We start from the raw sequence: 18,204 nt of genomic DNA, 5'->3' as shown, positions 1-18,204 counted from the left end.
TTATGCCCACACTGGTTTAGGTCCACTGCCTCACACTGCCAAAGCATCCTATACTCCTTTGTGGCACACATCATGGTTGTAATTTTAATCATTTATCCAGCATCTGTCTTCTGCCATCACACTATAAGTAAGCCCTATGAGATCAGAGACTGGGTTCCAGGTCTGTTTGTCCCCAGCATTGTATACCCAGTACTTAGCACAGTTCCTGGCACGGCAAATATTAACTGAAGGAACCAATGTCCTGTAGGTCAATGGACACACAAGTGTGTAGCCCAGGAGACATCTGGGCTAGAGAGGTGAATGTGAGAATTATCAGCATATTAGACATAGTTAAAGCTATAAGAGAAAATTAAATGTCTAAAGAAAAGTGACTTAGAAATGGATTGGGTCCATGATAAAACTCTCAACTACAACAGTATTTAAAGGGCTGGCAGGGAATTCCCTGGTGGTCCAGTGGTTAGAACTCCATGCTTCCACTGCAGGGTACCGGTTGGATGCCTGGTTGGGGAACTAAGATCCCACATGCCGTGCAGCATGTCCAAAAATTAAACAAAGATACAAATAAATAAATAAAGGGCTGGCAGAAGAAGAGGTGCCTTCAAGCGTGCCTGAGAAGGAACATCAGTAAGGAGGGTAGCAGAAATAATAAAAGGGACTAGACTATCAGCAGTGATTCTGATAAGGAGTAGGGAGGGAGAATTAGAGAAATTAAGTGGGACAGATTATCAGGAGTGCTGGCTGTCAGACTAAAAAGTTTGGGTTTGGACCCTTAAGCAACAGGAGTGGCTGAATTTTGTCTTGGAAATGGCACCATCATCAATTTCCAAACCTCTGGCAGCAACAGTCCTCTCAGATTTGACTTTTGCACTTTTTCATCTGCTCTAGTCATTGTTCATTCAGGCCAAGGATGAGAGTGGGAAAAGGGGGAACAGCATTTCAGATGGGAAAATGGCATGTACAGAAGGCCCAGAGGGGAGACTACACTGCATTTGAGGTACTGGAAAGAGTCTAACATGGTCAGAACTGACTTGCTGGGGAAAAAAGGCTGGAATAATGTTTCAGATAATGGAGGTTTGGGCCAGAGCCTGGAGGGATTAGCCAGAAGTTTGGACTTTGTGCTGACAGCAGTGGGAGCTGTGACTGAATTTTCAGCCAACTTGCCTTTAGGTGAAATTACTCTAGCTGGACTATACAGAATGTGTCAACAGAATGCCCCAGCTTGCCTTAGGACTTCTTTTGGTTTTTTTTTGGCGGCACCGCATGGCATGTGGGATCTTAGTTCCTGGACCAGGGATCAAACCCATGCACCGTGCCGTGGAAGCACGGAGTCTTAACCACTGGACCGCCAGGATAGTCCTGCCTTAGGAGTTCTAAATACACAGAGAGATTGAGAGAGGAATTTAGAAAGATGGATAGATTGATAGATGGATGGCTAGATAGATACTGAAAATGGGGATCAAATGAAAGTTTACAAATTGAATGTTGAGACTTGCCTCAGACTCCCTCTTCACCCAGCTCTGAGATTACCTACAACCAGGCTTACACCCTCCAGGCAGGAGTTTGGAAGCATCTTCTCTGGGAAATCTAACCAGACAAGGAAAAAGACCTAATGGTACTGACATCAGGGGTTCCTCAAGGAAATGGCCTCATGGCTCACCCTATAGTAAAGTTCACGGTCCACATGCCTCCCTACATCCCATACAGACACACTCACAGTTTTCAATCAGTACCTTAGTGTCCTGATCTTAAATATGAGCAGACAACTGAGGATTACCAGACATTTGAGGAAAGACTTTAAAATGAAAGACGGAGGCCAAAACAAAGAAAGAAAGAAAAGTTTAGAAGAAATACAGACTACACAAGGAGAAAAACATTTTTTAAAAAACCTATGATGGATATTCTCAGATAAGAAAAGAACATATATCCATGAAACAAAAACAGAATGTTTTTAAAATGCAGAGAATAAAAGAGAGTTCTTAGAAATTAAAAACATGAGAGCAAAAATAAAAATTCAGTAGAAGGAGGTATGTAATGTACAACATGATAAAAATAATTAACATTGCTGTACGTTATATATGAAAGTTGTTAAGTTCTCATCACAAAAAATTTTTTATTTCTTTAATTTTGTAACTGTATGAGATGATAGATGTTCACTAAACTTGTGATAATCACTTCATGATGTATGTAAATCAAATCATTATGCTGCACACCTTAAACTTATACAGTGCCGTATGTCGATTATATCTCATTAAAACTGGAAGAAAAATAAATAAATAAAATCAATTAGGGGAATTAAAAAATTTCAGTAGAAGGGTTGGAAAATAGAAATTAATCTCCCAGAAAGTAGAGCCAGAAAATGAAGGAGATGGGGGAAAAAGGAAAGAAAAAAATTTGTTTTTAATTATAGGATTAGTTCATGGGATTCAACATCTGAATAACAACAAAAGTTCCAGAAAGAGATCACAGAGATAATGGAGGGAGAAAATCATCCAAAAAAAAATAATAATAATTTTAAATGTTTCCATAACTGAAGAACATGAGTTTCCAGATTGCAAAGACCCACTGAGAAAACACTAAGACATTTCCATGGAAGATTTCAGAATGCTAGGATAAAGAGATGATCCTAAAAGCTGTGGTTGGGGAAAGAGGGAAGGAAAATAAAAATAAGCTTCATACATAGGATTCAGAATAAGAAAAATTTCAGGTTTCTGAACAGCAATACAGCAAACTTTCAGTTTCTGAAGCTTGAAGACAATGGAGAAATGCCTTCAAAATTCTTAGGGTAAATTACTTCCAATCTAATATTTGATACCCATCCACACTGTCAATTAAGTACAAGAGTAGAACAGACATTTTCAGACTTGTAAGGTTCCAACAAATTTACCTCCCAGGCATCCTTTCTCAAGAAGCTCCATCAAAGTAAACCGAGAAAGGTGAGTACATAGGTTCTGGGAAACAGGCTGTCAAGAGCGGGGCACAGGTCCCTAAGATGGATGTGAAAGGAGACTCCAACAGTGCAGCCTAAAGTTCAGACTGTGTGCTGGAGCAGGTCTAAGGGCTCCGTGAGAAAGTTCTTCAAAATGAAGTAGATCAAATTCCTTACGTGTTTGTATATTCTTAAGAAGAGATTAACATAACTAAGGGAGAATTGGGGGATAAATTAGAGTACGCAGAAAACTAAGCAAATGAATATAGGAGACAAGACAAGTATTAATTTCAGGGAAAACAAAAATGATTCAGCAAAGAAGGGCTTCCCTGGTGGCGCAGTGGTTGAGAATCTGCCTGCCAATGCAGGGGACACGGGTTTGAGCCCTGGTCTGGGAAGATCCCACATGCCGCGGAGCAACTAGGCCCGTGAGCCACAATTATTGAGCCTGCGCGTCTGGAGCTTGTGCTCCGCAACAAGAGAGGCCGCGATAGTGAGAGGCCCGCGCACCGCGATGAAGGGTGGCCCCCGCTTGCCGGAACTAGAGAAAGCCCTCGCACAGAAACGAAGACCCAACGCAGCCAAAAATAAATAAATTAATTAATTAAAAAAGAAAGAAAGAAAAACACCTATAACAATCCTCATGGCTCAACTGTGAAGAGCATTTGCATAATCATAACATGTAAACACGAAACACAGATCCATCCAGAGTTATGATATAATATTGGAAGGATGGAAGCATGGGAAGTAGGGATGGGGTGAAAGAGGGGTTGGAAAAGAGGGTTAGCAATGGGAGGTCAATACTAGTGCTCGAAACAGAAACATCAAGAAGTAGCAATATCTGGACTTCCCTGGTGGTGTAGTGGTTAAGAATCCGCCTGCCAATGCTAGGGGACACGGGTTTGAACCCTGGTCCGGGAAGATCCCACATCCTCAGAGCAACTAAGCCCGTGTGCCACAACTACTGAAGCCCACGTGCCTAGAGCCCGTGCTCCGCAACAAGAGAAGCCAGTGCGATGAGAAGCCTGCGCCCCGCAACGAAGAGTAGCTTCCATTCGCCGCAACTAGAGAAAGCCCGTGTGCAGCAACGAAGACCCAATGCGGCCAAAAAAAAAAAAAAAAAAGTAGCAATATCTGTATGCCATTTTGAATTTGAAATATGAAGGTGAATACAACCCCCCCCATAACAATACAATTTAAAAACTCAATTGAACATGATTGACTCTGAAGAGTTAGGGGAAATGGGAGACTACTGTTTTCTTATATAGGTCTTGTAGAGATATTTGACACTTTAAATAGTATACTGTATATCTATGATTAAAAAAAAAATAACCCCATGGAAGGGGGTAGTTACAGAAGGAGGCTGGGAGATCAGTTAGGAGGTTATAGCAATTTTCAAAGAGAGGTGATAGTGGGAGTGGGGTTAGGGATGTGGACAGATTTGAGAGATATTTTTCTCTATTCTTTCTTTAAAAATCCTTCCCCCTAAATGCCCTCCCCTCTGTTCTCCCTGGAATGGCCAGAACCCAGGTGATTTTCACTCTATACTAGTCAGCCCCAGCACTTAATAGAATCACCCTACAGGAGGTTAATGAAGGGATGAGTGGGTGGGAGGCCATGGGGTGGCTGCAGAATGAATGCTGGGGTGCAAAGACACCCTATGAAAACTGGTAAGATCTGGGTCAGGAGGAGCGAATAACAAAAAACAAGTGTAAACTCCGAAAAGCAAAGACAAAACAGGACGGGGGCCAGATACATTTTGGAAATACTAAGTTTCCTAGTTCATACTCTTATTTATTTATTTATTTAGTTTTGGCTGTGTTGGGTCTTCGTTTCTGTGCGAGGGCTTTCTCTAGTTGCGGTGAGACGCGCATAGTCGCTCCGCAGTATGTGGGATCTTCCCAGACCAGGGCTCGAACCCATGTCCCCTGCATTGGCAGGCAGATTCTTAACCACTGCGCCACCAGGGAAGCCCCCCTAGTTCATACTCTTTTCTTCTGCATTAGCATTTAAAGTTTTATTTATTCATTTTTCTGAAGTACTACATGGGCGAGGCACAAAATTCAGAAGATCAAAGTGGTATGGGGAAGAGTCCCCTTCCTTCCGTTACCTGGACACCCAGTTCCTCTCCCTGGAAGCAACCACTCTCTGCTTGTTTGTGTGTCCTTTCAGAAATAATTCATTCTGAGTTAAGTTTAAAAAGTGCCATCAAAAGATAACTTGTTCATGTTAAAAAGATATTCATCCCTGCCAGATTAGATGAGCCAAGGGCATGAAACTGGATTCTTCTGGCTCCCATCTGTGGAAGGGGCTGACAAGCTTCATTATTTCTCAATCAAGTTTGTCCTAAAGGCCCATCTGTTGTAAACTCGTTTTAAGGGCCCAAAATTGGCACCACTCTGGAAGAATTTGGGCATTTGAAGTGTTGTTTGGCTGAATTGTATTTTTTAAAAATTTTGAATTTTAAGATGGATCTTCAACTCTCTAGACTCCGTTGATCCTGTTTTTTACAATTTACACATGTATGTTACCTTGTTGTCCACTTTCAGTGTCTAAATTATGACCATTTAACAAATGGTTCCTCCACAAAAGGAATAATATGTCACCACTGAAAGTGATGATGTGTTTAATAACTTTGGCAGATGTTTCTGATTTATTGTTAAATGAAAAAACAGGTTGCAAAAGAGTTGATCCCATAAATCCCCACACACTTAACTAATTATATGTATACATGTACATTGAAAAAATCTAAAGAATCAATACCAAAGGGTTAAGAGTAGAGATGTAAGTAAGGCTATGGATTTTATTTTTATATGTCCCTTCAAACTTCTCTACAACAAACCTGCATTACGAAATATTATGAAAGTAGGAAATGAACCTGTTTCCCTTCTTGTCTCCATGCGTCCTAAAGGTTTGTTTTGGTTCTGCTGAACTGAAAATAAAGGCTTTGTGACTTTTGAAAAAGAAAAAGCACTCGCTAGCTGAGCGGATTTTTTGAAAAGTTGGGGCCAGTGGTCCTTCCCAGTGTCCCTAAAATGCCACCACCAGGTGGCAGCCTGCTCCATCTGTTGAGTCGGTGGGCCTGCCTCAGTCTCGGATTCTACACAGTCCAGTCCAGACACTGGAGGCCTTTGTCTGGGTCCCAAACCCGACCAACAAGCCTGATATGTATGCTAGAGGCCAGAGTCAATACTCTGGTCCATTGTGGGTGAAAGTCATCTTAGGCCCACTTTTATCCCCAGGAGCAACATCCACTGACCAGAAAACACTGAGGAAGGGTCGTAATAGCTGAAGCTTGTCACATCCTCAATTCCTCCACCCAACACCACATCAACACATGGGAATTCTCATTTATTTTTCACCCTTAACAAGGAGGTGGGAAGCCTTGCCTCTTCCTCACCTCTGTTCTTTCCATCTGGGAATATTCACTTCCAACCCTCCTTCCCTTCCTTCAGGGAGGCCTTGGTCAGTGGAGGCAGTCTCTGAGGACTGCTTGAGCTGGTGGGGATGAAGAAGCTGAAATAGAGATCCCCAAGGGATGGCATCACTTTCCTGCCAACTCCCTCATCGCCTCTCCTTCAAAGCGAAAGCAGTGCCAACCTTCAGCTTCCGTCAGATCTTGGGCTCCTAGGGCCTTATACAAGTCCATAGCCCCCTTGTTCCAGTCTAGGACTGCCAGGCGGAGCTGGGAGCAGCCCTTATCCAGGGCCACCTGTGGGAGAAGACACCACTCACTTTCCTGGGTCAAAAAGGAAAAGACTTACTCGCCCTCCATTCAACCCAGGTGCCTCCCATACAGCTTTGCTTTGCCAGGGCCCAGCTTGTAGCCCCATCCCTCTCCTCACCTCAGCCACTTTTTTGATTATTTTGGAGCCAATCCCCTGACCTGATGTGGGGAGAAAAAGGCAAAAAGAGGGATCGTCTGAGTTGAAGGGGACCAGAAAAGACCATAGGCTAGGATTAAGAGGCAAGGGATGGTGGTCCAGTCTATGGGCTGCTTTTCTCCCATCCCGGCCTCTGCCCAGTACCCCGATACTCTGGCTTCACGTAGATGTCTTCCAGATAAATGTTTCGTCCCTTCCATGTGCTGTAGATGAAGTAGTATAGCCCATAGCCCACCACACAGGGCCCTGAGAGAGAAAAGAAGAAGGGTCAGGCCGCTGGGCACCTGGGGGAGAGACCTTTGAGGCTGACTGGAGAGGGCACCTCCGAGATCAGGCTGCTCTTACCCTGTGGCTCCCCGGGGGCAGGAAGAATCTCTGCAACCAAACAGTGATAGAAAGGATTCTCTCCAAAGCCATCTGCTCTCAGGGCTGCAGAGATCGGAGTTGTGACAAAGAGATAGAGAAAGAAGGCCTGGGTGTGTGCCCAGTCTGGAGTTACTGCCTGGGGAACCCATCCGTCACTTCCACCCCAGCCTCCGTCAGGACTCAGGTGTTGGGCCCATACCTTCTTCACTGATCTTCACCTGGTCTGAGAGTTTCTCGTACTCAGCAAGTTCCTACAGCGTGCGGACAGAGGCTAGATTAAGGCAGGAGGGCCTCACTGCTCCCTAAGCAGGAGCCCTGGGCGCGCTCCTCCCTCTGCTCCCACCTCCTCCTTCCCGTCCCCACTCCAGCAGCGCCGCTCTGGGACCCCGGTTTCCGGCCCGCAGCCCTCACCCGAATCAGCCTCAGGATATTTCCACAGTCTCCCTCCTTGGCTTCTCGGATCAGCACGGAAACCATCCCGATCTCCACCGTCTGGAACCGAAGTCCAGGATCCCCACTTCCGTTCTGCAAGACCGGGCGAAGAGCAACGGGGACCCTTTAAGGGGCCTCCAAATTCGGATCCCGGAAAGCCGGGGGAGTGGTGGGGAGCGAGGTGGTGGGGGCGCCGCGGGCTGGGAAGCAGAAGCCCGATTCCGGCTGCCGCAGGGCGGAGAGAGTGGTGGGACTAGCGGTCCGCACGGCCTGGTAGCCCCTAATTTCGGGCCCCTACAGCGCGCACCTGCCAGCCAATCAGCTTGCAGAGCAGGCATGTCCCCGCCCCCCGCGCACCCCCCCCCCCCTTCCAGCTCTGCCCCTATGGCCGGGTCTCTTGACCGCACTCCCCGCAGCGGTCAAGGCTGGACTGCCGAGGCTTCCTCGTTGTTGTTATCTGGGTGTTCCAGCCTCCGTTGGAGAAACTCCACGGCTCAAAAGATACCTCCTTCTTTAACTGAAGTGTGCAGTGATACCTGCTCTACCCTTCACCCCAACTCACCCATTCCAGCCCATCCAGACTCGGGGTGAGCCCCAAGACCTCCAGCTCTTGCCTACTGGCTCAAAGTGTTACTCCTCTTGGGGGCATTTGTATTTTAAGATGGGTCAGGGAGAGGGTGATGAATTTCTACTGGTAAATGGTTAGGCCTTGTAGTCGACGGCTAAGAGAAGATAATGGTGGGGGAGGAGGGACCAGGACTCTTAGTATCCACTGAATCACACTCAGAGACAATGAATGCCTCCCTATGCAGCAAGCCTCAGAGGCCTGGGAAAATACTAAGGGAAGAGCTCAGAGCAGATACCAGGCACTGTGCCTGTATCATCTCGATTCATCCTTGTTCACAGTAACTCTGGAAAGTAAGTATTTTTCACATTTTGCAGACAAGGACACTAAAGCACACAGGTGGGGTGACTTGCCCACAGTCACCCAGCTAGTATTTGGGATTCCATGTCTCACAGCTCTAGGCCTTATGGAGGATGCTACTTGGGGATCTGGGCATGTCTGTTTCTAGATCTCATGTTTGTCCTCAAGGCAGCCTCCGCAGGTGGGCAGAAGGCTTGGAGGACCCAGGTCAGGCTCTAGAAGGAGAGGGGAAGTGAGGTGTCCTCTCCCAGCTCAGAAACTTTCTCAGCAGTGGGGGAGGGTAGTGGAGGAACTCTGTTCCTCACTCCATTTGTCCTCAGAGGGGCCGTAGGGTCAGTGGCCCTGTCTCCTGCCCCCTTCTTCCCCCGGGGCAACATTTAACCCTCCACCAACCATGTGCGACGCTGCCTGCCCCCATGCATTCTCCTCAGAGTTGTCTGAGGCACAGAGAGGACCACGGCTGATTATGGAGAGCGGAGGTCCACCGGCCACATGGCATGGGCTGCCGCTGCCGCTGCTCCTGCTGCCTCCCAGCCATGAAGGACGAGCCGTGAGACATATTCTCCCCAGACAGGTGCAGGACAGGGCGCTAAGCCCTGTGTGTGTTTAAGTGAGCTACACTTTAGCTCTGCTCTCTTCCTTTCTTTCCTCCTCTGGCCTCGTAGCAGTGCTTCTCCCTCCGGTCTGTCTCTGGCACATCTTATTTCAGCTTGTTTATTTTTCTCTCTGGCAGAGGACTCAGGACCGGCCTGCTCTGCACCTCAGCAATGGCCCTGGACAAGAACCTGTAACCATCATGACCTTTAACCTCACCAAGATCATAAAGTATGGGGTTGACCTAATTCTTTGACCTAGTCCCCTGACCTCATCCTCTCTCCATCAGCTCCTCTCTCTTTTTTTTTTTTTTTTTGCTTTATTTAATTGAAGTATAGTTGATTTACAATGTTGTGTTAGCTTCTGGGGTACAGCAAAGTGATTGAGTTTTATATATATATATGTATTTATGATACATGTTATATATATACTTTTTCAGGTTCTTTTGCATTATGGTTTATTACAAGATATTGAATATAGTTTCCTGTGCTATACAGTAGGACCTTGTTGCTTTTTTTTTTTTCCAAAAATATTCTTTATTGAGGTCATTGCTCCTAAAACAGAAGCAAAAAGCAGAGATCAAACTTGGTAGTAAGATGTGATTAAAAAAAAAAAGATAAAATATAAGCTGGCACATTTCAAGGAATAAGCAACAGAAGTTGCTTATCTATTTTATATATAGTAGCTTGTATCTGTTAATCCAAACTCCCAATGTATCCCTGCCCACCTTCCCCTTTGGTAGCCATGAGTTTGTTTTTTATGTCTGTGAGTCTGTTTCTGTTTTGCAAATAAGTTCATTTGTATCAGTTTTTAAATTCCACTTGTAATTGATAGCATATGGTATTTTGTCTTTGTCTGACTTACTTCACTTAGTATGATAATCTCTAGGTCCATGCATGTGGCTGCAAATGGCATTGTTTCATTCTTAAATATTTATTTATTTATTTGGCTGTGCTGGGTCTTATTTGCAGCATGTGGGATCTTCGTTGCGGCATTCAGGATCTTTAGTTGCCACATGTGGGATCTAGTTCCCTGACCAGGGATGGAACCCAGGCCCTCTGCCCTGGGAGCTCGGAGTCTTAACCACTGGACCACCAAGGAAGTCCTTGTTTCATTCTTTTTCATGGCGGAGTAATATCCCATTGCATATATGTACCACATCTTCTTTATCTATTCATCTATCGATGGACCTTTAGGTTGCTTCCATGTCTTCGCTATTATGAACAGTGCACCAGCCCTGCTCTTTTCCCTGTCTCCCTGTCCTTCTCTCTCACTGAACTCCACTTCCCTCAACCTCACATCTATGCTCAAAGAGCACACCCCATACCCAGTCTTTACTTCTGTGTCCTTCCAGAACCTCCTCCTCCTTTGAGTTTCGGACCTGGGATCCAGAGGGAGTGATTTTTTATGGTGATACCAACCCAGAGGATGACTGGTTTGTGCTGGGACTTCGGGATGGCAGGCCTGAGATCCCGCTTCATAATCACTGGGCCCAACTTACAGTGGGTGCTGGACCCCGGCTGGACTATGGGAGGTGGCACCAGGTAAGCCAGATCTGGTCCTGAGGGAGGGGTGTCTTGAGCTGGTGTGAGGAAGGGAATGGAACCAAGTTATTGGGCATCCCTTTATCATTGTCATCTCATTGAATCCACACAAAAGCCCCATGAAATTGCTTTTTTTTTTTTTTGCCACACCTCTTGGCATGCGGGATCTTAGTTCCCTGACCAGAGATCAAACCCGTGCCCCCCGCAGTGGAAGCACAGAGTCTTTTTTTTTTTTAATATAATTTTATTTATTTTTATGGCTGCATTGGGTCTTTGTTGTGGTGTGCGGGCTTCTCGTTGCGGTGGCTTCTCTTTGCGGAGCACGGGCTCTAGGCGTGTGGGCTTCAGTAGTTGTGGCATGCGGGCTCAGTAGTTGTGGCTCGTGGGCTCTAGAGCACAGGCTCAGTAGTTGTGGCACATAAGCTTAGTTTCTCCGAGACATGTGGGATCTTCCCGGACCAGGGATCGAACCCATGTCCTCTGCATTGGCAGGCGGATTCTGAACCACTGCACCACCAGGGAAGTCCCGGAATTGCAGAGTCTTAACAACTAGACCGCCAGGGAAGTCCCAGAAGTTGCTATTCTTGTCCCCATTTTTTCAGAAGTGAGTTCTGAGGCTTTGTTAGTATGTAAGTGACAAGTCCAGAGTGAGCTGCGGATGCCAGCTGACTCTTCAAGTACTTGTTCTTTCTGCCATACTAGACTTCCTCTGGTAGGTTCAAGTCTTTTTTCGTAGATGGTTGTTCAGCAGTTAGTTGTGATTTTGGTGTCTTCATGAGAGGAGGTGAGCTCAAGTCCTTCTACTCCGCCATCTTCAGTATGGCATTTTCTAGACTGCCTCTGAAGAAAGTGGTGGAGGCAGGCCCCAGCAACCTCTGATTCTTCTTCTCTTTTTCTTCTTGCAGATGGAAGTGAAGATCCATGCGGATTCTGTGATGGTAGGGCTGGATGGGGAGGAGGTGCTGCATCTGAGACAGGTCTCTGGGCCACTGGCAAACAAACCCCAGCCCATCATGAGGATTGTTCTCGGGGGGCTGCTCTTCCCTGCCTCCAAACTCTGGTTGCGGGTAGCTGCGTCACAGGGGCAGGAACCATGACCAAAGCTCGTAAAGCATTGCTGGCTGGGTGGCCGTGGGGGTCTAAGTCCACACTTCAAGGAGGGGATATGGGGTGAGAGCTGCATGGGGGAGGCCAAATGCTTGCATCTTGGAGGGGAATAAACAGGGTGGGAGTCTGGGACTGGCGCTCAGATATCCTGATTCCAGCATCCCCCGCATCTTCCCTTCCCCGCACGGGCTCCAGCTGGTCCCTGCCCTGGATGGCTGCCTGCGCCGGGAAGACTGGCTGGACCAGCAGGCCCAGACCTCAGCATCTGTCCCCACTAGTCTCAGAAGCTGTGCTGTAGAGTCTCAACCTGGGATATTCTTCCCGCCAGGGACTGGTGCAGAATTCAGTCTTGAAGGTAAAGGTTATTTTCCCCTCCATGGCCAGCTCTGTGTCCATTTCCCTCCAGCACTAGCCCCTTCCCTCCATGAATCCCCAGCCTTCAGACCTCAGGAGGGTCATTTCTCCCCCCAGACATTCCCTGGCCTCATGTAGAGCCCTGGGCCTTCTCCTTGGACCTGGGACTCCAGCTAGCAGCAGGCTCAGGCCACCTCCTTGCCCTTGGGACCCCAGAAAACCCTTTCTGGCTCAGCCTCCACCTCCAAGATCAAGTAAGAGGGAGATGCTGCCTGCATTCAGTGGAGCCTGGGAGCAGTGGGAGAAAAGGGGACTCTAAAATGTCAATATTACGAAAAAATAAAGAAATAAAAATAAAATAAAATGTCAATATTACAATGGTTTAAGGGTTGGGGTGGGCGGGCAGAGACACATATTAAAGCGGCCCACAGCAAACAGTGACTTGTAGTTAGATTATATATTTACCTGGGGAGGGTGTGGTTTTATAGAAGGCCAAGCCAGGAGAGTTAAGGCAGGATGGAGGTGGTGGGAATGGCCAGTAGATAGACTGCATGGCTAAGAGACAGGATTAAGTCAGCCAGGGGTGGGACACACGGAGCAGATGCAGTTCATTCTTTCCTCCCCCGCTTATGTCCCTTCCCACACACTCTGCAGAAAGTGATGCTGTCTTCTGTGTCAGGGCCAGGGCTGGAGCTGCCCCTCATCTTGGGGATCACTCTTCAGCTGAAGCTGACTGTGTCCAGGGTGGTTTTGAGCCAGGGGACAAAGAAGGAGATCCTTGCTCTGCCTCCCGTGGACCCTGCCCCCCTCGTCAACCTCTGGGCCCAAACACAGGGGCGTCTCTTCCTGGGGGCTTTGCCAGGTAAGAAAGTGATGTTGAAGTTTCTCAGCACACCATGGGAAACAGCTAAGGGGAGGGGAAGAGGTGGGAAGGGATGCATTTTTAGAGGAAGGAAATCTCTGCGAGGGAAGAGGAGAAGGCCACAAGAAGAGAGAGGATAAGGGGACAGTGGGAGGAAGTGCTTTAAAAATTTAGGTTAGAGGACTGGAAAAGTGGGGAGGAGCTTCTGGACCACGGCCACCCTAATGCCTCCTCCATACTACCTCGCTGTAGTAGAGGCCTCTTCTGCATCCTTTTGCTTGGATGGCCTTTGGGCACAAGGCCAGAGGCTGGACATGGACCGGGCCCTGAGCAGAAGCCAGGACATCTGGACTCACAGCTGCCCCCAGAGCCCAGGCAATGGCACTGACACTACCATTAAATCCCCGCCTAAGAATCTCCTTTGAATGTCACTCATTCATTTATTTAACAAATACTTACTGTGCATCTGCGATGTACCAGGCACTGTGCTGAGCATCAGGTTGCACTGATGAGCAAAACTTACCCTGCTTCGGGACTTCCCTAGTGGCAGTGGTTAAGACTCCGAGCTCCCAATACAGGGGGCCTGGATTCGATCCCTCGTCGGGGAACTGAGATCCTGCATGCCGCACATTGCGGCCAAAACAAAGCAAAATGAAAAACTAACCCTGCTTCCTGCCCTCTCTGTGCTTGTGGTCCCCTGGGGGAGGCAGGCATCCATCAAAGACTAACAAGTGAGTGGATAATTGGAAACTCTGATATGCACCATAAAGGAGCAGTCAGGGAACTGAGAAAGCTTGAAGGCCAGTGGCCTTGACTTAGGCTGGGGATCAAGGAGGGATTCCTGAGGAAGTGGTGACTTCTTAGGCTGAGATCCCAGCAACAGCACCCACAGACCCACAGACACACCCCCCCCAGTTGCGAGTCACTTCCTGGGAGCCAGCAGCCCACCTCCTTCCCCAGCAGCTGCTGCCCCGGGGCTTTAGCTTTGTCCCTCTGGGGCTGGTCCCCAGAAGTCAGGAGGGAAGGGAAGAGATGGGATTTGGTTGTCCTTTAGACAGGCCACTGCTATCCAAGAAAGGAGCAGCAGGGGGCGTGAGTGGGTCATAGACAGATGGAGGCCTTTGGGAAAAGGGGTGGAGGCAGCAGGGAGAAAGAAAAGGGGGGGAGAGCAGAGGGAGAAGGCTGCCTCTATCTCTTCTCATCTCGGCCCACTAACTGCGTTCCCAGATGAATTTGTCTTTACTTCATTAAACAGGAACTGGTTTGTGCTGGTCCCAGCTGGAAAGAACAGACAGAGTCGGGAATATCTCTGCCCTCAAAGAATATATGGTGACTCAGCCTCCAGACCTCTGGAGAATCCTGGCGCCCCATCTCCTTCCTGGGGTACCCTCCTGCCTCAGCCCCCAGCTCCCTGGGAAACTTCATGCCCATCCCCCATCTCCAGACCCCATGGGGATCCCAGTGTCCCAGCTTCCTAGGTTACGAGGATCTTCCTACCAGTAACCCAGGCAACAGGGTGAGTCACTCATTGGACCTGCTGTCCCCCTTCTACAAGGATTAGCCAGGACCTAAGTGACCCCAGAGAGTCTCTGGGTTGGAAGACACATCCTAGGCCCCTCCTTGGACCCTCACAATCTCAAGTTTGCAAGTCTATGGCTGCCTCCTTCCAGTCAGAGTGTTTTTCAGGAGAGTCCTCAGTATGTCCAGAGAGCCCAAATTCAACTCTGGTCCCTGGGCAATGTTCAGGGTTAGCCTGGGCCACTTGACTAAGTTCATTCAACTGGTATTTACTGAGCACCTACTGTGTACCAGGCACTGTTCTAGACACTGAGAATGCATTGATGAAAAGGATACACAATCCCTGCGCTTATGAAGTTCACAGTGTAAGAGAGGAGACAGCCAGATGGTCCATAAACAAAAATAAATAAGCAAGGTCATTTCAGATAGTGGTTGTCTCTATAAAGGGAATAAAATCCTGTAGTAGAATCAAGGGTGGTAGGGGAGGGGCAGCATTAGCCAGGTGGTCAGGCAAGGCCTCTCTGAAGCAGTGTCACTTGAGCAGAGACCTGAAAAGAAACCAGTCCTATGGGGGTCTCGGGTATGAGCAAGCCAGTGGGGAGAGAGGCTCAAGGGCTTGAACACACCTGGTCCCCACCAAGGGGGTTGTTCTGAGTGGCAACTTCCTGGCCTTGTGTCCCTGAGGAATCTCCCAAGGGCTAGCTTTTCTCTCCTCCCTCTACCCCATCCTGTCCAGGACACTGTGCTCCCAACCTCTCTTTCTCCAGCCTGCCCTAGATTCCAAGATTCCTGATTACCATCCAGAGCTGTCTACACTCTTTCATTAAGACTGACTCTGCTTTTACACAGACTCTGCCAGGCTCCCACCAAGGGCACCTACAATGCCAGCCCAGTGTCCCCTGCCTCTCCCACACCCCTAAAAACAATTCTGGAGCTTGAGAGCATATGCTGTGGGCCCCAAGCCTGGCCTACCCACTCACTCCACCCTGTGTGTTACCTCTCTCTTCCCTTCCCTCCTTCCTTCTCACTCTCTCTCTCTCCCTCTTTCTTTCTTTCAACTAACATTTATTGGACCCTGACAGTATGCCAAGCACTGTGTTAGGTACTCCATAGGGACTCCAGGCATGAATAAGACTTGGTCCTGGCCCTGGAGGACAGGGGTCTGGGGAGAGAGACAGATATGTAAAATGATTTAATAGGGATCTCTTAGGAAGTGCCAGGAACTTGAACAAATGACTAAACCTCTTTATCTTTCAGTTTCCCCATCTACAAAATGGGCAAGTCACCCTACTCAGGGTTGCCAGGAGCGTTTGGTGGAATCATGTAAGTCAGATGTGTAGCACAGTGCTTGGCATATAGAAAGTGCTCCCTGTATGAGAGATGTTGCTCTTGTTTATATCATTAGCCTCCTGCATAGTTCTTGAAATATGAGTCTGAGCCTGCCGGGTATGGAAGATAAGGAAGGGTGTGTGATGTGGCTGAACTGGGGGCAGGCTGAGATGGAATGAGGGCAGACTGGGAAGGCTCCTTGGGCCACGGGGTGAGAGGCCTTGTATGTCCTGCTGAGGAGTTGGGGCTTGATCTAGTCAGCGCAGGAACATGTGTTTCTTTCCTTTTTTTTAAATTGTGGTAAAATACACATAACATAAAATTTACCATCTTAACCAATTTTTTGAGGAATTTAATCAAGATATATTGAATACATGGATGAAACGAAAAGCCAACAGATAAAAAACATTTATATATCAGTTCCAGGTTGCATGTTTTAAAGTCAGGCTAAGTCTTTAACGGTTACAGAATACAAATATATACCTTCATAATATCACACATACCTTCATCACATAAAACAAAGACACTCTAGGCCATTACACAGACCATGATAAATTGCAAGAAAGGAGAGGTGTTATAATAGTAAATTCAAGCCAGTCAGTTTTCCTCAGTCTTTTACCATCTTAACCATTTTTAAGTGTCCAGTTCAGTGGCATTAAGCTTCACAATGTTGTACAACTATCACCACTATCCATCTCCAGAGCTCTTCTTCTTGTAACACTGAAAGTCTGTACCCATTAAATAATAACCTGCTACTTTTCCTCCCCCACCCCTGCCCTGCCCCGGCCATATCTGTGTTTTGGAGCTCTCTTCTTTCCTTGCTCTTGTCTCTACAAAGACCCATCTTGCTGGGAACCCAAACAGCTGAGTCCCTGGGATCTGGTTGGTAGGGGGAAGAGGATCATTGGGCACAGACCTAAGACAGGCTCTGGGTATGGGAGAGGGGGTGTGGGAGCTCTCATTCCCTTCCTCCTTTCTGGAGATGCTGGAGGGAGGGCTGGGTTCCAGAAAGAGGTTGGAGGTTTGTAATGGCTCTTTGCCCCCTCACTCCTTCCTCAGCCTCTTTCCCCGTGAACACCAATGCTGCACGGAGTAGAGTGTCCTTCCCTCCCTACGCCCAGCCCTCCTCATGCTGACCCTCAGCTTTAGGAGAAGGCATGGAAGGGAGCAACACAGTCTCAGCCTTACCCCAGAACTGCCCTAAGTGTACAGAAGACATTCATTCTTTCTTTTCCAAGTGAGCCTGGGGTACAGGGCAGAGACTGAACCAACAGTCTGGAGGCCATCTGCAGGCCTGTGTTTGCCAGGCTGTGTGTGTTGAGGGTAAGATCCAGGCCTCATCTCTCCAGATCGAGACTGGCCCATTTCCGTGCTCCTTAACTGATGAAGGAAAAGGCGAGTTGCTTCCCTGAGGTTTCTCGTAGAAGGAGCCGTTCCATGTTTAAGCCCAATTCAGCAACCAGGCGTTATCTTCGGTAGCTCTGTGTGTTGCTTGGGTATGGAGGATATATAGAAAGCCTTGCTCTGAAAGAGCTTACAGTCTAGCTGAAAAGATAAAATATAAGAGTTTTCAGCCCAGTTGCTCAAGACAAAAACTTAGGCACTAGCCATGGTCATCATTCTACTGCCTAAATAGATTCTGAACCCATCCTCTTGTCTCCATCTGCAAAGCTGCTGCCCTGGTCCAGGCCGTCCATATCTCCCACCCAGACTGCTGCAAAGCCCTGCTACCTGGGCTCCTCGCTTCCCATGGTCCACTCTCACACGGCAGCCATGGTGATTTTCATTAAATTTAATCATGTCGATTCATTGCCTAGAATTAAGACTTCCCTGGTGGTCCAGTGGTTAAGACTCGGTGCTTCTACTGCAGGGGGCATGGGTTCGATGCCTGGTCGGGAAACTAAAATCTCATGTGCTGCACAGTGCGGCCAAACAAACAAACAACAAAAAAAAAACCCGCAGAAAAATCCTGAAATTGTTTCTGTGATGGTTGGATTAAAATCCAAACTACTCCCTTTGGCATACAAGGACCTGCATGACTTGGCCTCTGCCTACCTCTCAGATCTCTTGCTGTACGAATCTTGCTGTCCCTCGTTCAAGCCCAGCCTTTGCACTGACCCTTCCCTCCACCTGGAAAGCTCTTCCCCTACATGTCCCTATGGCTCCTTTGGGTTACTTGGGGCAATTAAAAATTATTTCCTCAGTAAGGCCATCCATGCCCATGCAGGCACTCTGGCACATCACCCTGTTTTATTTTTTTCTGCATAATATTAACATTATTTAATTTGTTTTTACGGTTTATTGGAATGGGAGTCCCAGGAGCACAGGGACCAGAATAGTGCCTGGCTCTAAGCAAATGCTCA

At 47.7% G+C, this 18,204-nt stretch overlaps 2 protein-coding genes across 4 annotated transcripts; one reads left to right on the top strand and one right to left on the bottom strand.

Moving 5' to 3' along the window:
• Window positions 1-1,842: 1,842 nt before the first annotated feature.
• Window positions 1,843-7,962, bottom strand: LOC111185686 (thialysine N-epsilon-acetyltransferase). 3 transcript variants are annotated; one of them, XM_022595460.2, is made up of 7 exons: window positions 7,588-7,962; window positions 7,376-7,427; window positions 7,156-7,239; window positions 6,955-7,056; window positions 6,772-6,812; window positions 6,527-6,638; window positions 1,843-6,442 (listed from the first exon to the last, which is right to left on the bottom strand). In XM_022595460.2, the coding sequence occupies exons 1-7, from the start codon at window positions 7,651-7,653 to the stop codon at window positions 6,393-6,395; spliced, it is 507 nt and encodes a 168-aa protein (XP_022451168.1). In that variant the 5' UTR covers window positions 7,654-7,962; the 3' UTR covers window positions 1,843-6,392. The 3 variants fall into 3 exon arrangements, with proteins under 3 accessions (XP_022451168.1, XP_089756061.1, XP_022451167.1); XM_089899935.1 differs by having other exon boundaries at window positions 1,843-6,665; window positions 7,588-7,961; XM_022595459.2 differs by having other exon boundaries at window positions 1,843-6,638; window positions 7,588-7,954.
• Window positions 7,963-10,480: 2,518 nt separating this feature from the next.
• LOC149744787 (sex hormone-binding globulin-like) lies at window positions 10,481-18,204 on the top strand. Its single transcript, XM_089899941.1, has 6 exons — window positions 10,481-10,633; window positions 11,631-11,738; window positions 11,974-12,133; window positions 12,250-12,386; window positions 12,787-12,994; window positions 13,247-18,204. Exons 1-6 carry the CDS (start codon window positions 10,535-10,537, stop codon window positions 13,417-13,419), a joined length of 885 nt encoding a protein of 294 aa, XP_089756067.1. The 5' UTR covers window positions 10,481-10,534; the 3' UTR covers window positions 13,420-18,204.

Source organism: Delphinapterus leucas, chromosome 19 (assembly GCF_059928025.1).
Source record: "Delphinapterus leucas isolate spDelLeu-1000000601 "Yukka" chromosome 19, BTC_Dleu_Yukka2, whole genome shotgun sequence".
In the NCBI taxonomy this organism is placed as follows: domain Eukaryota; kingdom Metazoa; phylum Chordata; class Mammalia; order Artiodactyla; family Monodontidae; genus Delphinapterus; species Delphinapterus leucas.
This window is presented reverse-complemented; position numbering and strand designations above follow the sequence as displayed.